Source organism: Equus quagga, chromosome 16 (assembly GCF_021613505.1).
Source record: "Equus quagga isolate Etosha38 chromosome 16, UCLA_HA_Equagga_1.0, whole genome shotgun sequence".
Lineage (NCBI taxonomy): Eukaryota > Metazoa > Chordata > Mammalia > Perissodactyla > Equidae > Equus > Equus quagga.
The window spans coordinates 38,627,346-38,654,146 of NC_060282.1; the positions used below are offsets into that span (position 1 = coordinate 38,627,346).

Genomic DNA, 26,801 nt, shown 5'->3' on the forward strand with positions numbered 1-26,801 from the left:
CTCCTCCTCCACTAGACTGTAAGTTTTCATGGTCAGGGAATGTCTCTCACCCTCACTGCATTCTACTTTATTATTCCCCCAATCCCAACACTGAGCACAACGCCTATCAAAATAAAGAAAATCAAAAAATATTTCATGACTAACATCTAATCTCCCCTAACACAACTGAAGCTTCTTAAGGAAAAGGGAAAATGCCAGAAAAATGCCAAAGGAATAAAAAAGAAATTCACATAAACTTCAGGTACTTATTTTTAAATTAAAATTGCACATCAAAAATGTATAAATTGTCAATGTTCATATAATAGAATACCAGATAGTGACAAAAGCGAACAATCTAAAAACGTCATTCTACACTATTAATGAATCTCACACTTCAGTGACAGAAGCAGTCAAAAAGAAATATATCTTGTGTGATTCCATTTATATTAAAGCTAGGAACAGAAAAAACTGTATCTATGCTACCATAAATCACAATAATAGTTAACCTTGGAGGAGGGTGAACGAGAGAAGCTTTTGGGATGCGACTCTTTTCTTGATCTTTCCAGTTGGTTACCAAAAGTTTAGTTCAGTTATGAAATATCATAATATATGCACTTTTCTATAAGATATTACTATTTCAACTAAAAATATAAGAAACAGAGTTAAAATATTTATCATTTCTCTGTTCTGAAAAAAAATGTTAAGTGCAACAATATATCTAGAAGCCTAAAAGCATTACCACTGTGGAAATTCTAAAAATAACTATCAACAGGAGACCAATGCTTAATTCTGCTGGTGATAATAAGGTTATAATACGTTCTTACTCTTTAACCAATCCCTTTACTGCCCCTTTTTAAAACAACTTCTTACTAAAAAAAGAGAGGTAAATTAAAATTTAAATTAATTGCTTAAGATTTCTTGTGTCTTTCCCACCATATCCTACATATTTCAATCCTGTTCTAAGGGACTAAAAGACCGAAATGTTAACCTGATGTAAAATAATGAGGAAGAAAAAGTTTTTGAAAAGTTTATGTTTGAAAACTGTGTAATACAGAATGAAAGATAAAATATAACCAAAATATTTTGAAAAAATAAATTCTAAGAAACTGGATTGTAGTAATATAATAGCTTGCTCAGTGAGGCTAAAATATATTAATAGAAACATTTAAATGTGAGAAAAATAATTTATTTTCAATGTTACTTAAACTACGTATTTTTAAAAATTTGTTAGCAAATCTGATTAAAGTATGTTAGTTTGCTCAATTTAGAAATACTTTTAAACAAAAAGTATAAACTAATTTGCTGATTTATATAAAATCTAAAATCTAGATTTTCATTGTTAACTCAAACATACCAACTAAAATTTTTTTCCAATGTGCTAAAAAATGTCTTTTTGAAAAGCTGTGGACTGTAATTACTATACTCTTTTCATTATTGAATGAAATATATACATAGCATCAAGAAACTCTGGAATGTGAATTTTAAAAATCCAAAGGAAACAGCTTGTATAATTTGAGGAAGGGAGAGACCATGAATGGGAACAGAGTTGACATTTAATGACATAACCATAGTGCCTTACTAAAATAATCCTCACTCACTGCATGGGTTAAATAAAATTCTCAGTTCTCAAGTGATTTTGATTTAATTAAAGTGCTATATAATGTATTTTATCTAGTATTTTATTCATTTAACTAGATACATCTCAATTTCTTGAGTTTTGTATTTATTTAGAGTCACAATTTAGAGTCACTAGGAATGGATTAATTATAGTTTACTTTCTATTTATTAAGGAAAACAATTTAAAGAAACTATTTTCAAAGCAATACACTTCTGTAAAGTATAGCAAAAATATCTGAAATAATGCAGAAGTGGTCTTAACTACAAAAGAGCAAATCATATCCAAATAAATATTAGAATTCTGTGATCTCATGCTTTTAGTATTTAATTGGAATATTTTCTTTTAGATGTTAGCAGACATATTTTAAATCACATTTGACAATATTTATAGTAAGGCTTAGACATCCTTAAAATAAGCCTTGCCTATATAAATATTCAGTTCTTTTCATATGAAGGCTATAATTCATTTTGGAAATTTTGGCTTTTTGTTTTTAAAAAAGTATTAAGCATTTTCTATAGTAAACTGCACTGTTTCCAATAAAATTTCAGCGTCATGAATGACAAGTAAATCAGCACATAACTGAGATAACAGTATTCACAAATATCTATTAAAGTTGATAGTGACATATCAACTGGGACATATCCCATGGTATTACTTAATAGATCAGAAAATAAAACTTGGCTCAAATGCAACATCCTATGTATACACAAAGAAAAAGGTAAAAAGTGAATCTCTACACAACATAATAACATTTGAGGAATATGGATGACTAAGGACAAAATTAAGCATATCAAGAGAAATTAAGAATAATCATTTAAATAATGGTTTCATTTTACATAATAACTGGTTCCAAAACTTAACTGCAACTTCTGTATTTTTTAATTTTCTGGATCAAAAGGCAAACTTCTTGGAAAATGTGAACATTTACTTTACAAATTTCATTTTAAAATGTGTATATTACTAAAGGAAAGTATTTTTAGCAGAAGAAGTACTTTAAAAAATATCTATTTCCTGAAATTTATATTGCTTTACATAAATAACTAATGGAAAACATCCTGTAAAAATAAGGTTTGCTAATTAGGATGAGAAAGCAAAAATATATTCCAAATAATTAAATCTACATTTTAAAATGGAGAAATATTTCACTAGAATACACTTTAATATATTTAAACCTTATTATATGTATTTAAATAATAATTTCTTTAATATATTAAAAGTATTGCTTTCAACTAAAAGAAAGGTATGATTAGTAACTATTGGCTTTCTTTCTACAAATCTCTTTGAATTTAAGGAAATATGACCCATAAATAAAGTAACTCAATACTGAACAAAAATAAGAACTATAATTAATTTCTTCCAAAATGCAGCCATTATACATAGACTTGTCAAATATTCTAAATCTATGTCATGGGTATATTTTTCTCAGTAGCTATGAATACACATAAAATTGTTATTTAGGTAATAAATACTTTGGCCTTGATATTAATTTGTAACTTTTTAAAAAATCTTTGTCTGTATCCTCTCAAAAAGGAAAAAAGAGGCATTTGCCCTCACAGTTCCTATTACAGTATGAGGCAGAAACATTTTACTATATCTCCAACATGGGTTAACAGTTATTACTCCAATAACAGTTATTACTATCACAAAAGATTCTGTGACTTCAGACATTAAAAAGAGATTTTCAGTGTCTAAGTAAAAGACAATATAACATCAGATATTTTTCTAAGGTTTTGCATTAAACTAACACACTGGCATGAGACAGATACAATTGGTCTTTTCCCCTCCTAAGATAATAAACGAAAATTACCAAAAACCATATTTTGACATAATACTTACCAGCATGCGGGTAGTTTCAGAAGTTTACCATAAAGAGCAGTGCTGAAAGAGGGAATAATCGGGACAGGTAAGGAGTAAGATCCCCTACAATCCAAAGACGTCAGTCCTGCCTGGAAACCAAATATCTGAAACAAAAAGAAAAGATCCAAATGTTCACAGAGACAAAATTTTAATAAGCACAGGATGAAATACGTCAGTTTCAATTTGCTCTACAACAGCTGCACACTAAATATGTTCCAATGCCTTTTACCACTTCCCAAACATGAGCATTTTCTTTTATTCAATTTGACATTAACTAAATCAGAATTAAGAGATTTAAACATATAGTATTTCTTTCACATCCCAGAAAGATCATTGCTTTTTTTTACTAACTTTATGTTTCACATTTTATTTGTATACATAATTCTCATTTAGTGTTTTGTCTGCTAAAACACACATATTTTATTTTAATATAAGCCAACTACATTATATACATTGTAGATACTAACTTTAATAAATTACTGTTAATATTATTTTATGCCTAAAAGAACACTCAGTACAACAAGAAAAATCTTTAAAACGTATTTTACCCTCAACTAACATTACACACACGAAGAAAGATATCCAAATATATCCTAAAATGTTACATCTTTTCCCTTTCTTTCATGAAAACAATTGTAGGGCTGAGGTTTTTCACCCCAGGAAATTTGGTACATGGCATAAATTACTCTGCATATGTTTATACTTAAAATGAGCAGATTACACTCAAAAATTTTACAAGCATTCCCTGAAATTCCTGAACACTGTATTTGCCTTAGTAGGAAGAATAAATATAACATCACACTTTATATGAAACATTGCAGAGAACTGAATATGATATTTCTGTTCCAATTATTTCCAATAAGGTAGAAGATAAACATCTCAAACAGGAAACACTAACACACAGGGATACAAAAAAAAGGAGATACTGTTTTCCAACAACATGCAAAAGCAGCTCAACCTCAACATTTATCTCTCATTATTATTTTTTATTTCTTGAATTTATAAAACACTGACTTTCCTATCTCCAGGATTAATATTAACTTCCAGTTCTACAGTGAAACATACTGAAAATTTCACAGTCACTAATTTTCAAAGCAAAATACTTCCATTTAATAAATACAAACTAATGATCAATTTCTTAGAAAGTATTAAGCTACTTCCAAACGGTTTCAACAAGCTATTATGCCCCTATCATTCATCAAACTGATAATGTTAAATCCTTTCCTCTAAAGTCAGTTTTTAGTGAACAAATAATTTTGTGGAAATAAGACATTAGTTAGAATTATATATTTTCAGGCAAAATTGCATTTCAAAGAACCTACCTACCTAATTACTATCAAGAAAAATGAAAGTGATATACTTATTAATTCCTATCAGTTCTGCTATTAACCAAGTGGCAGGAAATACAGAATTGAGAGGAAAAAGAAAAAAATCTAAAAACATGTTTCTGATACTTTAATGGTTGATCTTAAAAATTAAGTTATTCCACATTCATTCTCTTTGAAGATTTGTTATGAGCAATACTGTATAAAAAGAACTTCCGGGCATTCTGAAATGTGCAATTTCAGCATTTCATATTTCCTCTCAAAGGCCCATTATCTTAAAAATTCTGAAATTTACAATTATTAATACCACTCAATATAAAACATGATTATTAAAACAATGCCCAACCTCCAAGTTTTTCTAGAGTATGAATAAAGGTAATATTTTATCATATAGGATTATCTACCTTCAACTAAGCACCCTCTCAAGCCACTTTCTAATATTCTATAAAATTCTCCAACAATATAATCACAGACACTATCATTAACTGTACTCAGATGGAAATTGGGTGTAGAGGAGATCCCCTGCTGGTTGTTTGCAGAACTGCAAAGGACTTTGGGGAAATTGCATATCATTCTGTAATTTTTTTTAAACTTTTACTAAATTTACATGTTGTCCCAAGATGCTTCTAAGACAACAAAGAAGTACAAAGTATAATGAAAGATGTCCTATCTACCACATCAAAAATAATTATTTCAAAATAACCAATTTTCAGCTCTCTCTCTTTTCAACTACAGCAATGAGATACACAGATTTACAACACCTATATAATCTAAAAACTTGTCAACAGCCCTTAGCCAAGATTACAAATACTTGATCTAGAAAAAGAAAAACCAGCACAATATGAATTTAGGTGCTTTTACCAAGGATAGTTCATATAATCAGAAATAGAATAAAAGTACACTGCAAACTGACGGTCTGAAGCAGTAAGAATGTATGAAGCAGCAACTACTAATATAAATTTTAGCCAAAGCAAATGTCAACTTGAACAAGATGACTTACACATTATATTAAATAAAAAGTTAAACGTGTAGTGCCGCCTTTAAAAAATCCAATTAGAAAACAATAAAAATAAGTACATCATCTATATTTTAACACATTACAACAAATGTTCTTGAATTAACATCTCAAACAGATGAAGCCATAGTAGATTTAGAAACATAAAACAACTTAGTTCTAATAAATTTTTAATAAAAATTAGTTTGCAAAGTTAGGATTTGCAATGGTAGAAAGACAAAAACTATAAAAAGCACAAACCGTAAAACAACAATGAAAACACATAATTGTGATGTAAAATAAATCATTTTATGCTGTTGCCATTATAAGACACTCAGTATAACAGTATAACCACATCCTAAAGATGTGTCCTTTTCTTAAAAGAACAAAAAAAAATCAAGCATTACTTTCATGTAAAAAATTAATCTGTATACAGTAACATATTGGAACATACAAAAATTGAAGAAAGAATTATTCTAACTGCAATTCTACAGCATAATAATGAACATTTTAGAAAGAAAAAGCCATCAAGGGAAAAGGATGGAACCGATCTAGTTGATAAAAATTTAGAATTTCAGAGCTAAAACTGCTTTGAGATTATTTAACTAAATCACCTCATTTCACATATGGGAAAAATGAAGTATAAAAAGGATAAAGAACTTCCTCAAAATTACATATTGCTAGAACAGCAATATGATGCTTCATTTGATTTAGAGCTCATCCATTAGCTCACAATTTTTCACTCTGCCTTGCTTCCTTCCTCCATTTCCTCCTTCTTCTCTCCAAAAAAGTAAGGTTGATTCTCTCTACTTATTCTTAAAGAAAAAACAGACAAACAATCTTTCTCACCACCACCTCTCCTCCAACCATCAGTAAAATTCTACTTCTCACCTTGATCAGCAAACATCTTGAAAGAGTAACCTGGAGAATGCTACATTTTTTTTCATTGTCTAGGCATTCCTTAAACCTTCTAAATCTAGTTTCCGTTCGTGTATCCATTAAAACAAAAAGAAACTCTGGACTGAAACTGATACTTACATTCTTTTCTTATGGAAAGAAATTAAGTATTTTCTCTTGATTTTTTTTTCACTAACAATTCAAGCGAGGAAACAATAAATAATAAACGATTTTTCCATCACCCAGAATTTTCAAAATATGAATACTGTGATTCCGTCACCTATACTTTTAAAGAAATAAAACCCTCCAGAATACATAAGGAATGCTTACAGCTGAACAATAAAAAGACAAATAACTCAATTTAAAAATAGGCAAAAGATCTGAATAGCTATTTCTCAAAAAAAGATGTATAAATGTCCAATAAGCACATGAAAAAAATGCTCAATATCATTAGTCTTTTTGGAAACATGAATCAAAACCACGAGATAGATACCACTTAACAACCACTAATATAACCAAAATCAAAAACACAAACAAAAACAAGTGTTAGTGAGGATATAGAGAAATAAGAATCCTCATTTGCTGCTAGTGGGACAGCAAAACAATGTAATAATCCCTTTGGAAAAAAGTTTGGCAGTTCCTAAAAATGTTAAAAATAGAGTTACCATATGACCAGGCAACTCCACACTTGTGTCCACACAAAAACCTAATCACAAATGTTTGTAGCTATATTAATTCACAAGAGCCAAAAAGTGGAAACAACACAAATGTCCATCACCAGATAAAGAGAGAAACAAAATACAATATATTCATACAATGGAATATTATTAATATGGAATATCAAAAGGAATAAAGTACTGATACATGCTACAACACGAATGAACCTTGCAAATATTACTAGTGAAAGAAGTCAGTCAAAAAAGACCGTATGTTGTATGATTCCATTTATATGAAATGTCCAGAATAGGCAAATACATAGAGACAGAAAGTAGACCAGTGGTTGCAAGGGGCAGGAGGAGAGGAGTAAATGGGGAGTGAATGCTAATGGTAGAGAGTTTCCTGTTAGGGTGATAAAAAAGTTATGAAAGTAGATCGTGGTGATGGCTGCATTAACTCTGTGAAAATATTAAAAGTCACTAATTCTGTTGTTCATAAAAGGTGAATTTATGGTATATAAATTATCTCAGTAAAGTTGTTATTTAAAAAATAAAAAGCCTTACAACATAGCTAAAGTCTATTTTAACCATGACCCTCACACTAGTCCTACTGGGCCAGCCTCAACCATGTCCAGACCACATAAATCCACTTTCAGCAGTTTAGAATGTATCTTATCCATTTGTTATACGTGTATAGACCCTTTCTTATCTGGGAACAATCTTTAGCATTATTATGTTTTCTTAATTTACATAAATGGCATAATACTATATATACACCATTATGCTTCCTGGTATTCCCACCAAAAATTATGTTGTAGAGAGCTATCCATGTAAGCATAGATAGACCTCTAGTTGTATATATCTCCTTATGCAAAAATTTCTCTGGGGCAGAGATCAGCAAATTATAGCCCAGAGGTCAAATTCTATCATGGTCTGTTTTTGTATTGTCTACAAGATAAGAATAATTTTGACATATGAACATTTATAATCAATTTGATGCTAGGGAATACTAAGTTGGAACCCCAATGAGGTGAAATATTATCCCAAGAAAAAGAATACCACTCTTCTGATTAGTAAAACTGTATTACAAAAAATGAGTACTCTATTATATTTTGAATCTCATCAACTCAAATGATACCAATTTATACACCCACCAACTGTGTATGAAAGGACCATTCCTCCAAATCTCCAGGGAAAATTGTTTACTTGAGGTCAAAAATTGCCAAGTCTAAAAAATCCAAAGGGCTTTGATTCTACTACAACCTTCTTGATCTCTCTGAAGCATGTGCCATAGCTGAGCCTTGGAGTAACAAGGCCTTAAATTTACAAATACTTCTATAGTTTAAAGGTATTTTCACTAACTTATTTTCTACATATGTTTCAAACACCAGATGCTTTGCAATGCCTTAGCTACTTGATGCCATACATATTCAAAGGATGAGTTTGGCAGTTAAATAAAGAGAACTTGGTTAAGATATATGAAAGTTCACCTGCATGTTTTCTTCACACATCCATGACAACTCTCTGACATAATAAATTTCATTACATGAAATAGGAACTACATATTATTTCATCGTATCATCAATACAGTCAAATTTAGGCACACAAAATTAAAACTTGAGCATTTGTTTGAGTATTCAACTGAAAATTACTTAGGGTCCAATACTCCACACACACATGAAGTAGACATTTAAATCCTCTACTATTCCCACCCTGTCCAACACCTAACTTCCTGGGACATTTAACGTGCCCATTATAGCAACAGTCAAACTAACCAAAATATAAAAGACAACTACACAGCATGTGTAGCAAAAGTCCTTTTCCCAAAACATAACTTTATTGGGACTACACTGTAACTAACTTTGACATTACCCTGGAAATTTAAGTGAGCTTTTAACATGCTAACAAATAGTAGTGGTAAACAACTATTCCAATAACTTTTATGTCAGTATGGATGACAACCATATTGGTGACCAACAGCTTTGGTGACCATTCTCCTTGAGGATGGGGTATGCCCTATTCATCTTTAATGCTGAGTGTCTGCAATATGGAAAGAACTTAATATTTGCCAAATTGATGAATCCTACCTGAGTAGAATATCTTGGAAAGACTAGTGAACTGCCTAAAATTAGACCTGTTTCAACAAAACAAGGCATATATCTTAACATTACAATCTGATATTCAAGTTGCATCAACATTAAAAAAAAAATACACCTCAGTGTACTAATTGTGGTAATGAATCAAAAAAACATAAGTGTAAAATATTATCTAAATATCTAGCTTTCAAAAATATCTTCTGGTACTCTCCACACGACATAAAACACTATGACAGATCATTATAATAACAGCCTAATGAATCACACTTCCCTGTGTCCACACCCCTTTGCAACATCATACTGTCACTCCTCCATCTTCTTAAAAATGGGCTTTGCATGGACATCTAGGAAAACATGTTCTAATACCCTACATGGTTCAAAAGCAGTCAAATTTTAACATCTTAAAAACCCCTGGAGGCAATCTAAACTGGTATTTCCTTTTACTTTACAAATAAGCAAATAGATAAGAACTTTAAAACATCAAACAATAAAGTATGAACTAATAAACTCAGGAGTCTATTTTTGGAGTCCTCTAATTTTTTAGTACTTTACATAAAATTTAGTGCATTTTCAGTAGTTATTCTCGAATTCAGCTTTGTATAGTTGCCTTTAGTCCATAAAACAATTTGATTAGGTATACACTGTCTCTATGTAGACTACACACTTGGGTTTGCTTAGCAAAAATACTTATTACTCAACATTTGAGTTTATCTTTTTGTATGTACCTATACTGGGATGTATTATTTATTTAAAACAAAAGATATGGAAGAGTGAGTAAAGCCTCCAATAATTAACTTTACATAACGTGATTTAAAGCAATAAGAGAGTTTTCCCTTTGTATCAAGAAATTAACATGAATTCAATAAGAGGAAAGTGTGTTAAACTCTCTTTATAAAACATTGTCTCACATAAACATTCACCTCAAAGAAATCAGGAGTCTTTTAAAGCTTCCTTATAAACTACGTGCTTTTCATACTGCTTATAAATATCATCATGGATGATACATAAAATCTTCAAAAATTAAAATTACCATTATCTTATAAATAGCAAGCTATTAATCCCAAATAATTGAAGAAATATCTTTAAAATAGATACTTTTATTTATTTTAATTATAATGAGTATCTCTCTCATATTTTACTTAAATCTCACCGTATGGGGTACTAATTCTGTGAAATTACAACTCCAGGATAAAAGAGATCTATTTAATTCTCCCAAAGCCAACCAAACACTAATGAACAAGAAAATTCACTTTTCATACCTTAAGGTAGCAGTGTGCATAGCAATAATGAAGCAGATTATCAGAAGGTTGAGTAAGGCTGCTGACCACACGCACCAACTGTTCAGCATACATTGGAACAGAATGTTCCAGATTAATTTTATCCACCAATATCTGAATAGATGGCAAAGGCCGAAGAGACTGGAAGTTTGTAGTATTCATGAAGTTACTTGAATTCTGGAAAATAACAGTGTTCACTTTATACTTCAGGAGAACAGTGACTGATGTGCAATGCCCTCTATACAAGCTTCAGACTGGCACATTTTGTAGTGATAGCAAACCAATCTAGAAATGATGCCTTTATGTGGGACTCTATTACCACAACCAAATATAAACAGCTTCTGCATATTTTTTAAGTATGCTCCAGATTTCAAAGAATGCATATTTACTGCACAATTATCACTGCCTTTTTAGCTAAAGCTTTTTATTTCTTCAATCAACTAGAATAGTGTCTTTGTGTGCCTCAGTACATTTTCTTAAACTCAATCATTCCAAAAAAATTTCCTAGATAATCTCAGAGCCAGCCACCCTTTATCTTCTTTCCTTTAACTCACATTTAGATGACTAATAGACTAAATGCACCACTCCAGTTTCAAGATACTCACAAAAAGCAAAGTTTGCAGGATAAAAAAATTTCTGATCCATATCACATCTACTAAGATACAGGCTAAAGGTTCATAAAGTCCTAAGAATTTCAAGGTGGGCTTGATATTTTCAGTGTTACAGAACATTCCTAAACTTCCAAATAAATGCTTCAAAATAAACTCCCTTAAAATGCCATACCTGTAGTTCTCAATGAGGAACAGTATGACCTTCCATCCAGAAGTACATAAAAATATGTGGAAAGAGCAGTTTCTTTGGGGTTGTTTTGCCTGTCTTTCATTGTCACAATAATTGGGGAACAGTACTAGCCTTTAGCAAGAATTAGCTGAAGATGGTAAATCCTACATAATATTTCTCCAGCCCCAAAAGACAACAATGCCATTATTGAGAAACACTGTGCCTAAAATTGACTAAGCTGAATATATAATCCTGCTTTTTTGACTCCTTATTAGCAATTTTTAAACCACCACTTATTAACCAATTACTTTACTTTTTTAAGAGACTTTATTTTGGATTATTGAGGTACAACACATAGTAGAACACATAAATTTTAACTGTAGAGCTCAAAAAATTTTTACTTCTGTAACCATCAGGCATTTCAAGCTGAAGGCTATGAAGGCCTAGGCGGCTATGCCCCTTTTCAGAAAATGCTGAATCCCCACCAGCAGGAACCAACATTCTCTCTTCAATCACCATAGATTAATTTTGTCTGTTCTTGAACTTCATGTAAATAGAATCACACAGTATATTCTCACATCTCCCTGCTTTCATTCAACTTAACATCTGGGAGAATTACCAATGTTGTTCATTCTTTGAGCTGACACTTTTGTCTTTATGAAGTGGCTCTCTTTATTTCTAATAATACTTTTTTTTTTTAAGCAAGGCCTGTACCTGGTTTTTGTTGTTTTGCTTTTTTTTTAAGATTGACACCTGAGCTAACATCTGTTGCCAATCTTTTTTCCCCCTCCTCAAAGCCTCCCAGTACATAGTTGCATATTCTAGTTGTAGGTCCTTCTGGTTGTGCTATGTGGGACGCCCCCTCAGCATGGTTTGATGAACAGTGCCATGTCCGTGCCCAGGATCCAAACTGGCGAAACCCTGGGCCAGTGAAGTGGAGCACGTGAACTTAACCACTCGACCATGGGGCTGGCCCCTCTAACAGTACTTCTTGTCCTAAGCTCTCTAGTTTCTGGTATTAAAATAGTCACGCTATCTTACCTTTGATTAGTACTTAAATTGCATATCTTTTTCTATGCTTTTACTTTTAACCTGTGCCATAGTTTTCCATTCCAGAATTTCATTTGGTTCCTTTTTCATGGATTGAAGTGTCTTTTAAAATCTTCTACCTTTTTGTCTCTTTCTTGAACTTATTAATCACAGTTACTTTAAAGTTCATGTCTAATGCTGACATAATTTTTATTTTCTCCACTGAAATTTTCCCCAGATGATCTCTTAACCCAGCAACGCAATAATTATGAGTGGCCCATAGAGGGTAAATATACAAAATGAAACTACTGCATCATAGTCAACTCCCTGCCATACTTCCATAAGTTCATGTTATCTAAAGTTAGGACAGTTTTTACTTCTATAATCTTCATCATTATGCAGATATCAAAAGAAATATAACTAAAAAAATGCTAAATTAAGGAGATAATACCCTATATGTATACAACAAAGTCAGAAAGCAATACATTGTATATGAACCTTAAACAAATATTAAGCATCTAGTAAGTCCTCATTAACAATAACAGCAGTAACCACTGGGTTCCTAATATGGGCAAAATGGTTTACATGCATTATCTCATTGAATATTCAAAATAATTCCAGAAGCTAGGTACTGTAGGGGACTGCTCTGTGCCAGCACCCTGACAATCTTACACAAATCCATTTAGACCACCAAAGGCAAGGCCCAACCACAGCAGACCTAATTCTTGGTAGAACATCCTTGTGATACTCTCAGGGGAAGATAAGTGCTCTTGTGAGGAGCTGCTAAAAGACCATTTCTGACCCACCATCTCATTTTGAGGGAGGCTGCTATGAGACATCTTCTCATTAGCATCCCTCATGCAGGTGAGATATGGGGCTTTCAACCCACCCATCTTAGAGTACAGCTGTAGGCTATATAACTGCTTAGGTGCAGTGTGGAATTGAATCCTCGCCAACAAGGTACCCTACCATATGTATTGCATGTCATTTGGCCTTGGGTTGTCCTGAAAGGGACATGGCGAGCTGACACCATTACCAATTTGCTTTTGCTGTCTATGTAAAACTATCTGAATCTATCTGGGTTTCTTGCTTCTTTACTGGCTGAATCTGTCAGCCCACTTGAAAAATATAATTTTCTTTTGTTTTTCAGAAAAGGAAAACAAGGCTTAGGGATATAATGCAAGGTATCATAAGGTGTCATAGTTAGTATACGGTCTGACCTGTAGGCCCATGCTCTTCAACATTTCTTTACACAGCCTTAGTTTGAGGTTATTTTACTTAAAAATATATTTTTATACATGTTTATATGTTATATGATAATAATACAAAATTTATAAATCATATCTTTATATAATTTTATATACTATAAATATAAATAATTTTCTAAGAATTAACAATCATAGTTACATTGCTTTAACTTCATCACAGATAACTATATAAGCAGATATCCTTTTACTTAATCACATTCCTCTTACAATATCATAGAACCAACAAATATGCATAGATAAGAAAAGAAGTAGTAAATTGCAAAATATACCTTATCTCCCATAATGACAGGTAGCAAATGATCTAGCAAGTTGAACTCAGCCATGAAAATCGTGCAGGTGCATTTAAGGAGAGTAACACTTGTATGTCGAGTAGGAATATATTCCTCCAAAGATGCCACTTCTTCAGGATTCAGTATTGTTTCATTTTCATACTTAATATCTAAAATGAAATGATGAAAATTTAATGAAAAATTATTTTTAAACAATTCACTTTATTTTTTAAAATTTTTCCTACTTCTCCCCAAAGTCCTCGGTACACAGTTGTACATTTTAGTTGTCAGTCCTTCTAATTGGCTTGATGAGCAGTGCTAGATCAGTGTCCAGGATTCAAACTGGTGAAACCTTGGGCTGCCAAAGAAGAGTGCACGAACTTAACCACCTGACCATAGGGCTGGCCCCAATAATTCACGTTCTTAAATAACCTAAAAACTAATTAATTGGTTCCCCAAATTTTAAGGTCAAATTCTATTTTTTTCAACAATGAAGCAGTTGTAAAACAATGTGTTACCTTTAACAGATACAAATTACACCACTCCAGAATGTATATGTATGTCTTTACTATACAAAAATACACATTTTCTATTTTTAAATATTCTAAAGAAATTCCTAATCTTTTTCATTAAAAGAATAATAGATTCTGTTCATACAAATACCACTAAAGTAATGTAAAAGCAAGCCACAGACTGGGAGGAAATATTTGCCACAGATAGATAAGATATATAGATATAGATATCTCCACAAAGAACTTGGACCCACAGAATTTAAAAAAACAAAATTTAAAACTTCTTAAAAATCAATAATAAATAATTCAATTTAAAAAAAATGGGTAAAAAAAACCTTAAACAAGCAAAATATAATATATCCAAATGGCCAAAAATTATATCAAAAGATAATTAACATCACTAGGCATCAGATAACTACAAATAAAGTCACAATGTGATAACACTACAGACCCACTGGAATGGCTAAAATAAAAAAGACTAAGAATATTAAATGTTGACAAGCATGTAGACCAAACATCAGCAAACTTTTTCTATGAAGAGCCATAAAGAAAATATTTTAGGCTTTGTGGGCCAAATAGTCTTTGTCACAATTACTCAACTCTGCCACTGTAGTACAAAAGCAGCCACAAACAACACATAACTGAATGAGCACGACTATGTTCCAATAAAACTTTATCTATGGAAACTGAAAATTAAATTTCATATAGTTTTCATGTGTCACAAAATATGATTCTTCTTTGTATTTTTTTCAAACTATTTATAATGCAAAACCCATTATCAGCTCATCGGCTGTGCAAAAAGAGGCAGTGAGTCTTGGTTTGCCAAGTGCTGGTCAAGAGCAAGTAAACTCTCCTACATTGCTGATAGGAGAGTAAAGTGGTTTGGGAGAATAAAGTGGTTCAATCACTTTGGAAAACAGTTTGGAAATATCTACTACAGGTAAACATCTGCAATCCTTTTACCTAAGCGATTCCAGTCTTAAATATCCAAAAGAAATGGTACATATGTTTACCAAAAGGCATTTACTAGATTGTTTGTAGCAACACTACCACAATAACTAACAACTAGAAGCCAACCAAATATTCATCAACAGTAAAATGGATAAATAAGTTATGGTATATTCACACCATGGGATACTACACAACGAGAATGAATCTCATAAACATAATGTAAGCTAAAGCCAGAGACCTAAGACTACATACTATGTGATTCCATTTGCATGAATTCTAAAATAAGCAAAACTAAATCTATGATATTAGAAGTAAGGAGGGTGGCTACCCTGGAGGTCAGAGTAGTAACCAAAAGAGGGCACAAAGGGGAGTTCTGAAGTGCTGGTAAGGTTCCATTTCTTCAACAGTTAGTTACATAGATGTGGTTAAGTTTGCAAAATTCACAGAACTATACCCTTAGGTTTTGTGTGCTTTCCAATATGCATATTAGACTTCAGTAAATAGTTAAAAAAAAAAAAAGAGTGGAGCAGAACTGCTAACTGAAGATTTAATACATACGCACCCATATATATGTATATATGTACGTACAGGAGCTCTCACTTTGCACAGTTCTGATATGCATGAATTTCAGTTATCTTCTTTTAGTTAAAAAATGCCAGTTCCCAAAAAACACAGTTCAAATATCAGTTACCACAGTATAATAACTGTAAATAACTGCATGAAGTGCAAACTTCGCTGCTAGTTCTTCAGTCCCAAAATCATTACATAAGTAAGAGCTGAGCATCACAATCAGTGACCAATCATGTCACTTCTTTCAAAGTCTGTCAGGTTTGGTTACTGGTTACTAGTATCTGTTATTTAGTTCATGCATAGACAGCAAAGCATGTACTAGTTGAACTGGCTCCTTGTTTAGTGGTGATAAACTCATGTGACGTTTTACAAAAATGGATAATTCAAACAGAGAATTGGCAATCAAAGATGAAAGTGCAGCAAAGAAATAAAACTGCTAATGCTGGAAGTGAAATTCTAAACAAACATAAACGGAGTTACAGAAGAAACAGCTGACCATGGGAATATAAACACTGCACCTCTGGAGAGACTCTCGATATGCAGCCAGGGAAACATAGTAAAGATAAACTTATCAATGTAGGTGAGGAAAGTGGTTGTGACAAAAAAGGATGAAGCTGTCTCAGAGGAAGCGATGCAAGCCAAATACTTCCCATTAAAGGAACTCTCAGAGGTTTTCACGCATTGAAAGTGTATAGGATGAAATGTTGGAATCTGATCCAAACTTAGGAGTATGACAATTTGTCAAAGCATAGGAAAGACACCCTCACTCCATGATGTAAGTTATATGAGGAGACAAGAACTATTCAAGCTACTCGATAAATTTTTTACAAAGAAATAAAACCTTTAATTTTTTACTATTCCTTTTACTATTATTTTCATTTCTATATACATTTATATCAAGAGTAAGAGGAGTTTTTAGTGTTTTGACAAAAATATCGAAAAGTGTGGAACAAATGCAATTTGTCCCTCTGAATATCATCACTTTGCATAATTTCAGCTTGCACATTTTTATGGTCCCTAACTACCATGCAAAGTGAAAAGTGCCTATATATTAAAGTCAGTTAACAATAGTTTCTTTATATATATCACATTTTTGAGATGAGAAACTGCTTCAAATAAAAATTCATGTTATATGTTGGACTCTGACATGAGAAAAACAAATTATGCACTGTTTTTTGTGTAAACATAAATTTTCATTTTTCTGGGATAAAAGCCCAGGAGTACAGTTGCTGGGTTATATGGCAGTTGCATGTCTAGTTTTCAAAGAAACTACCAAACTGTTTTCAGGAGTGGCTGTACCATTTCACATTCCCACCAGCAATGAATGAGTGATCCAGTTTCTTCACATTCTTCCCAACATTTGGTGTTGTCACTGTTTTTTATTTTAGCCATTCTGTACGTACCATTCTAGCACTTACAGGAGTGTCTGGCATGGAGTACGCATTCAAGCAAGGTGCAAAAAATGAATGCATGGGGGCCGGCCCTGTGGTGGAGTGGTTAAGTTTGCGCACTCTGCTTCGGCAGCCCAGGGTTTCACGGGTTCAAATCCTGGGCACGGACATAGCACGGCTCATCAAGCCATGCTAAGGCGGGATCCCACATGCCACAACTAGAAGGACCCACAACTAAAAATGTACAACTATGTACGGGGGGGCTTTGGGGAGAAAAAGGAAAAATAAAATCTTAAAAAAAAAAATGAATGCATGAACATGTCAAGCACTTATTATGCACTACCCACTCTGTTACATGTTTTTATATGCAATAACCTTTAGAAGGTCCTATTAGTGTATCATTAAGAATAATGGTAAATTTTCTGTGACAAAAATAAAATAAAAGAAGATTCAACAAAAACAGCAGCTTATTTCTCTTTCACATAATCTGAGTCTAAAGGCTCCAGATCTGACATGGTGCTCCTACACTACCTAAGACCTAGGTTCTTTCTATCTTGCTGCTGTGTCATCCTCAGAATGCAGTTTTCATCTCAGGGTCTAAGATGAGACCCTGTCTCCCGTCCTGTCATTATAATTGCTTTCCAGCCATTATAATGCGGGAAGTGGAGGAGAAGGTATGTTCTTTTCCTTTTAAAGTCATGGCCCAAAAATTCACATTAAGTTCTGCTCCCATCACAGTAGCCAGAACCTAGTCATATGACTCTACTTGGGATGTGTATTCTTTATTCCCATGATGAAAATTTCTATCATGGAAATTTCTATTACTATAAGAGAAGAATGGATATTAGGGAGACAACCATTCCTGTCACAATAATTAAACTTGTTATACAGATAGAGAAATGAAAAATCAGTTATGTTAGTTAAACTTCCTAAGGTCAATAAGAAGTGGGGAGTCAGAATTCAAACCACAGTCTGACCACATAGGCTGAATTACCATCCTATTCTCCCTCATTATGCTATCATGTCCTACTCTACAGGACTTTATTGCATAAAAAAGGAATTTGCATTTTATGAAACTGTGATAACCAAATCTTCATACCATGAAGAAAAAAATTAGTTGTACACCAAATTCTTTTTTACCAGTAAGACCTAAGTTTTCTTGAATGTTAAATTTGTATGTTTAGAGCCCATCTTCATGGGGTTCATGTCTCCTCCTTAGAATCCACTAAGGTGGAAAAATGGTCATATTTCAAGAGTATATATTAGAAAAAGTATCAAAAAGGTGTGACAATAAAATACTGCCGGTACTGGGCCCGGCCCTGTGGCCAAGTGGTTCAAGTTCAGCATCAGTTAGCTGGGTTCGCAGGTTCAGATCCTGGGCACAGACCTACTTCACCTATCAGTCAAACTGTAGAGGTGTCCCACATATAAAAGAATAGACGAGGATTGGCACGGATGTTAGCTCAGGGCTAATCTTCCTCAAACCAAAAAGAAGAGGATTGGCAATAGATGTTGGCTCAGGGCAGCTCTTTCTCAGAAAATACTGACAATACTGGCAAATAGCTTCTAAATCTTGATCTCTCCCATAACTTCCACACACAAGTTTACTCTCCCATAACTTCCACACACAAGCTTATTCTTTATATTAACAACTAAATACATGAAAGTCAGACAGGCAAAATATACTACAAAGTATAAGTTGGCAAAATACAACAAATTGGATTATATACTTATTCAAATCAACTGGTAAGAGATTCAAAATTAAGCCAAACAGACCTGGTTTTAGCCTGCTATATGGTTCATATTCGTGTTCCAAGGCACAAACAATCATTTTCAAAATTCTGTGTACTGCACTGCTATCCAAGCGAAAATCAAGAGGACCTATAACAAGGCTTTTGGTAGACCTCTCCTGAACGGTTCCTAAATCTTCAGTTTTCCCTGAAGAAAAGTCTTGTTGATTTGCAGAACCTACAAGAAGCCAAATTTTATGTTAATATTTTAAGCATCAATCAGACATACCAAGCATATATTTTAATATTACTCTTTTCTCATCTTTTCAGCTTTTAGCTTAATGCCTTAAAACCAATCCACCATCAGCTGGATACACAGAATCCTGCCAATCTATATTTTTCTCTCTGCAGATGAGAAGATATTATCAACAAAAAACAATTATTCCTATTATCCATTTAATGTTATAAGAAGTGCTATACAATTGAAATGGTCATTGTTGGAAAATTATTCTGTAAAATCTAATTGTTTAATATTCAATAATTCTATACACAATGCTATTAAGTTGACTTGGAAGAGGAACACTGGAGGAAGTTACACTTTACTACTATTTTATCTTAAAGTTCCACAGAAAAATCGATTGTTTAAAATTACATGTTCATAGGGTGCCTTGAGAATTTCATAATGACCACGAAAGTGAAGAACAGGTATTATCTTCTTTGAACTTTTTCCAGAATTAAACTATTATGGCCACGCTCCATGGTGCAGAACCCAAGTTCTTCAATCCCTTATCTGCCCATATATTGAAGAGAAACCAAGGCTATATTCTAACGGAAATCTTGGCCCTACCTACAGGTATTTCTCCTTATCTAATATGGACACTCTATATTAGAGACATGGTTTTAATACATAAATCTACTACTATAATTGACAACATACAGTAATTTTTAATTCTTAAGCCATTTTGTTTACTTAAACAAAAGCAGAAAAGCAAGGCTTTCCAGCATTTAATATGAACTTTAGAATCTAGGAAGGCCCAACTAAACACAAAAATTCTATATCTAGACCTTCTAACAACTTTTTCAGAAATATATTTCCTTCATTTCAAACAAAAGAGTTCAGTTCAATTTTTAGTCTTGATACAACAGACAAAAAAATAAATTTATTATTCATATATTCTTAACAAGATTACCATACACAGACTTAAATATCCTACCAAATAAAACAAAGTTAGTCTTATACATATTTTATGACGCACATAAATAACACTCAGTTGCATTAGAAATCGGGTATAAATAATGTACCATTCACACAAAACAACGTTACTTTCCACAGCTAAACCAGGCATTTTTAGAGTTACCTGTTAGGATACAGTAACTTGAAAACAAGAACTTCAGGTGCAAACCACAACATTCAAAAAGAAGGAAAATGCCCTGCTTTGAATCCTGTAGGGGCTTATCAGGCTTCCTAAACAAATGCCACTTTATAAGAAGACCTTTCTTTTAGATGTCAAATTGTCTCTAAAATAATAAAAGCCTACGGGGCTTCTATTTTTTTCCACAGATAATGCAACTTAATTATAATGCAGTTTAAATTTAGATGCCACTGGCTTGTCAAATGTAATATTGCAACTGGCTTTAGCCATGTCTTTTCAGCAAGGTATATCTACTCGTGCCCACCCTTAACATGTTTAATCACTCCAGCCCCCTGAATGTTTGACTGCTCTTATTAAGAGTCAGGACAATATCCAGGTAGCCTAATAAAAAGGAAGGACTTGTCAGTCTCCCCAGGACAACGAGAGACAAAAGAACCTACACTGCCCATATCTCCCTGTACTTTTATACCTACCAATAGAAAATTATTCTTCTTCCTATCTGAAGAAGAAACCTGCAAGCTATCAAAACAACTCCACCAACCATTGTGCTGTCACTGTGCAAGGAAGTCTGCTTTCATTGGTGAGAAACTATATATCCCTAGTTTTCCTCTTTGACTAGAGATTTCTCTCTCCCATTGGTTCTCATTAAAGTTTGCTTGTATAACTTAGACATTATGAGTCTGAGTGTCTGTATAAAACTCATAGCTTTAAAGAAAAAAAGAGCCTGCTTTAGTTCTATTCCAGGAACTAGAAAGTTAATCCTTAAACAGAATAAGGTAAGAATCAAGAATCCTTCTATTCCAGTATTCCCCTAAATTGACACCAACTCTCTCCCCAGACATCCAGATTCAAAAGGGCAATGAACCATGATACCCCTCTCTCATCTATTTACTCAATCCAATAACTGAATTGTTTCAATCTGATCTCTTTTTATGTCTCTAAAAATCTTCCTGTTGTGGATTACATTTTCAGCTATCTACTTTAGGTCCATAAAAACATTTGCAATGACTTCCTAAATAAAAAGACTAGAAAAGTAATAGTTAGAATAGCAAATATTTAAAGTTATATTAATAAGAACTATTTCAATTCATTTTTTTTTTTTTAAAGATTTTATTTTTTCCTTTTTCTCCCCAAAGCCCCCCGGTACATAGTTGTGTATTCTTCATTGTGGGTTCTTCTAGTTGTGGCATGTGGGATGCTGCCTCAGCGTGGTCTGATGAGCAGTGCCATGTCTGCGCCCAGGATTCGAACTAACGAAACACTGGGCCGCCTGCAGCGGAGCACGCAAACTTAACCACTCGGCCACAGGGCCAGCCCCCTCAATTCCATTTTTAAAACATGGTTTGAGTGCTTTCAAGTAGGATAACAAAAACAAAACAATTATCAGAAGATGTTTATCAATATCAAGCACTAGCACAGAAAATTTAACTAAATTTTAATTTATATGCCATTTTATAATGTGAGTAAAGCACTATATCACTTATCACAACAAAAATAAATAATACAAGCTCTTTTTCTTAATGCATTTACTAGTTTCTTACATTAATTAGGATACTATCATGAACTTAAAACACAGCAATCAAATCTTTCAAAATTTCAGAATTCACTACAAACTTTGTGAAATTATTAGTTTAATATGCTTTTAAATACTTAGATAAAACTTAGGGCACTTTTTGATAATTTGGTCTATGGAAACAAATAAATGTCAAGTCACAACAAGCCAAGAATTTTAGATAAAATATTTCTTTAAAGTATTTCAAATAAACCTCTTATAAAATTTGAAAATACCTCTCTCAGGTTCATAAACACTAAAACTACTACAAATTTCTTGTTTCAGGTAATCAAGAAAGAAGAAAATCTTAACACAGTAGTTATGAATGCAGGCTGAAGAGTTAGAGTGGCTGGGTTCAAATCCCACATAATACGTGTGTGATCTTGGCCAAGTTACTTAACCTGTACAGGACTGGCTGATTCCTCAGCTATAACATGGAAATAATGTTATCTATCTAGTAGGGTTATTATGAGGATTAAATAAGCTCGTATACATAAAATACCTAGAACAGCGCCTTGCAGTTAAAACCATTCAATAAATATTAGCTATTATCACATCACCATCACTGTATTACAAGTGAATATAGATTCACAATGAGAAACACATATGAACACAGCTACCTAAGAGCAGGCAAGGAATAAGTGAACTGATTATTGAGTGAATGAATGAATACATTTTTAAAGTACATGTGACATTCACAATTTAAATTAACGATGGAATTTTATTATTTTCTCAAAAAAAATTATCTGCTTGCACAATTGAGAAAGTAGATGTGTAAGTCATGAAACAAAAGCAAGAAAGGGATTAACACAAATCTCAGAATAGCAGTTTCCCCTAGGGAGGGAGGGAGGAGAGTGTGATAGAAAAGGAACACACAGGGGCCACCCCAGTGGCACAGCGGTTAAGTTTGCATGTTCTGCTTCTCGGCAGCCCAGGGTTCACCAGTTCGGATCCCGGGTGCGGACATGGCCCCACTTGGCAAAAGCCATGCTGTGGTAGGCATCCCACATATAAAGTAGAGGAAGATGGGCACAGATGTTAGCTCAGGGCCAGTCTTCCTCAGCAAAAAATGAGGAGGATTGGCAGTAGTTAGCTCAGGGCTAATCTTCCTCAAAAAAAAAAAAAAGAAAAAAAGGAAAAGAAACACACAGGAGGCTTATCAGATGCTGACATTGTCTTATTTCTTGGCTTGTGTAGAGAATACATAGGTGTTTATAACTTTTTGTTATTCTGTACGTAAATATATAGAACTTGTCTGTTTGTATGTTACGATCTAACATCTTGTCAAAAAAACCTTAAGGACTAAGATATATACGAGATTGTATACTATTCACAGAAATGGAAAATGTGATAAACTTAAAAGCTAAGCTATCAGCCTCTCAGATAGAAAATATATAAGCATCCTAGCAAATGTAAATCATCTTTCTATCATTTAAAAAGCGTAGAAGCAGGAGAGATCTCATCCAGATGGCAGCATAGGCATACTCTGAACTCACCTCCTCCCAAGAACACAACCAGGTTACAACTATTCTTGGAAAAATTACCCTGAAGAGAACACTGAAAACTGGACAAAAAGAACCGCCATAACAAGGGACAGTCCTGACTGAGGTGGAAGAGGCAGAAATTCCTTCTGGAGAGAAAGAAAGCCACCTTTGTGAGCCACGGAGCTTCACAGCCAGCCAGGCAGGAGCCACGCTAAGGTACACAGCCCTCGCTGGAGAAGTGGGGACCTTAGCAGGGGCACATTACCACTATAAGTATCCTTCAGACTCAGCACAACTAAGACGACTGTCCTACTATCTGGCTTGGCTGGCTATTAACTGCAATGGGAATACCCCCAGAAAAGGTATCAGATGAAAGCTGATAACATTCGGCTATTAGAGGGCCCATGCACAAATTCATTGGTCTCAGAGAGCAACCTAAAATCACCAGAAAGAAGGCTGCACAGGCCTTTGGTGAAAAGAGACTCACCGGGTAGGCTCTGAGTGCATACCAGTGAGAGGTGAGACCTCTCCAGAGACTGAAACATTGATGGCGGCTATTGTAGTGATGTAGAACAGCCATGCTGACACAGATGCTGGCAGACAACATTGAAGTTCTTCCCCTTCCAACAGACCATGTTGGCTCAGGGGTCTGTCACATCAAATAGAGCACAGATTTAATCCAGTTCAGCCAGGGCAGGCAGCCTGCCATAGGGACCAGCCCCACCCAACAGCAAGCCCTCAGGCTACCTGTCGGCCTGCATAGACTGGGTGCCTTGATCCTCTACAGGTAGGCAAGTGTGTCTGTCCCTGTGGGGCAGGGCCTGTGTGGGGACGAGGTGAACTGTGGGAGGTGTTGGTGGAGAGGTGGGGGCCTCTGCAGTGGGACAACGGGGTAGACTCCACGCGGTCAGGAAGTGTGCACAGACCAGAGTGTGCTGATGGTGTGTGTGGACCTGTGGGGGGTGGGGTTTATCAGCAGCAGAACACCTGTGCTTCACAAACAGCACAAATAGGATTGACGCCACGTTCCATATCCTGAAACAATTGGGTGCTCCTGTGTCTAGGGCCAACGCAATTCAGCTGCAACCCTAAGAGAGCTGACAACAGCCTTGCAGACCTGAGGTTACAGCAACTGTAAGCACCTGAGCCTAGCAACCAACTCCACTGGGTAACTACCCAGTTAACAGGAAAACTGCAACACAAGTATGCTATTATAGACTTTGTAGACGATGGTACTGGGGCTCGCCAAACCTGATTTATGAACAGCTGGCCAGGGAGGGAAAGACTAGACTCCTTGGGTACCTGCAGTAAGAGCAACTCTGCACCAGCAGAAGGACACAAGTTAGCCCACGGGGTCACTCCTGGGTCATTTGGACTGGTGACAAGAGGAAAGCACATTGCTGGGCTTCAAAAGGCATCTCTTACATAAGGCCACTTCTCCAAGATCAGGAGACATAGGTGACTCACCTAATACATAGATATAAGCACAGAGAAAGAGGCATAATGAGGAGGCAAAGGAATACACTGCAAGCAAGGGAACAGGACAAAACCCCAGAAAAAGAACTAAATGGGAGAAAAATAAGCAACGCAGACGACAAAGAGTTCAAACAAAAACTCATAAGGATGCGCAACAATATTGGGAGAAGACTGGATGAACACAGTGAGAAAGTCAACAAAGACTTAGAAAATATAAAAAAGAACCAATCAGAAATGAAGAATACCATACTGGAAATGCAAAATTCACTAGGGGGACTCAATAGCAGAGCAGATGATACAGAAGAAGAGATCAGCAAGCTGTAAGAAAGACTAGAGGAAGTCACACAAGCTGAACAGATAAAAGAAAAAAGAATTAAAAAGAATGAGAACAGTCTAAGGGGACTCTGGGACAATATCAAGTGCACTAACATTCGTATTATAGGTGTCCCAGAAAGAGAAGACAGATATAAAGGGGCAGAGAATCTATTTGAAGAAATAATAACTGAATACTTTCCTAAGCTAAAGAAGGAAAGAGACATCCAAGTACAGGAAGCACAGAGAGCACCAAACAATATAATCCCAAAGATACATTATATTTAAAATGTCCAAAACTAAAGATAAAGAGAGAATCCTAAAAGCAGCAAGGGAAAGGCAACAAGTAACATACAATGGAAAGTCCATAAACCTATCAGCAGACTTCTCAGGCAAAACTCTACAGGCTAGAAGAGAGTGGCATGACATATTTCAAGTGCTGAAAGGAAAAAACCTACAACCAAGAATACTCTATTCAGCAAGGTTATCATGCAGAATGGAAAGAGAGATAAAGAGCCTCCCAGACAAGCAAAAATTAAAGGAGTTTATCACCAAGAAACCAGTTCTACAAGAAATGCTGAAGGGACTTATTTAAGTGGGAAGAAGACCACAAATAAGGATAATAAAATTATCAAAAAAGAAAAAAACAGGCAATAAAATGACTGGTAAAGGCAAAAATACAGTAAAGGTAGCAGATCAACCATCTATGAAGATAATATGAAGGTTAAAAGACAAAAGGACCAAAATTACCCATTTCAATGATAAGAGGGTAATGGATAGACACACACAAAACAAGAGATTAGATATGATTTTGAAAACATAAAATGTGGGAGGAGGGGAGTAAAGAGTAGAGCTTTTAAAAAGAGGTCAAGCTAAAGAGACTATCAACTCAATACAGACTGCTATATAGGTAGAATTATTATACAGGAAACTCAAGGTAATCAAAAACCAGAAACCTTTAATAAGTAAACAAATAAGTAAGAGGGAAAAAATGAAATATATTACTAAAGAAAGCCATCAAACCACAAGGGAAGACAGCAAGAGAAGAAGAAAGGAGCAGAGAAGAACTACTAAAACACACAGAACAAAAGTAACGAAATGGCAATAAATACATATTTATCAACATCTATTTTAAAGGTCAATGGAATAAATCCTCCAATCAAAAGACATAGGGTGGTCGACTGAATAAAGAAACAATACCCACATATATGCTGCATACAAGAGACACACTTCAGACCTAAAGATACTCACAAATTTCAAGTGAAAGGATGGAAAAAGATACTCGATGCAAATGGCGAAGAAAAGAAAGCGGAGGCAGCAATACTTATATCAAACAAAATAGACTGTAAAACAAAAACTGTAACAAGAGACAAAGAAAGGCACTTCATAATGATAAAGGGAACAA

The 26,801-nt window shown here is 34.1% G+C and overlaps 1 protein-coding gene across 6 annotated transcripts in view; it reads right to left on the reverse strand.

The window, feature by feature from the left end:
• The window catches only part of VPS13B (vacuolar protein sorting 13 homolog B), a 784,298-nt gene that overhangs the window by 668,982 nt on the left and 88,515 nt on the right, over positions 1–26,801 (reverse strand). For all 6 annotated transcript variants that reach the window (XM_046642610.1, XM_046642612.1, XM_046642609.1 and 3 more), the window contains 4 exons: positions 19,246–19,437; positions 14,046–14,215; positions 10,682–10,876; positions 3,434–3,558 (listed from right to left, as the gene is read on the reverse strand). In XM_046642610.1, the coding sequence (XP_046498566.1) occupies positions 3,434–3,558; positions 10,682–10,876; positions 14,046–14,215; positions 19,246–19,437 (682 nt within the window). The remainder of the gene's footprint in view (positions 1–3,433; positions 3,559–10,681; positions 10,877–14,045; positions 14,216–19,245; positions 19,438–26,801) is intronic.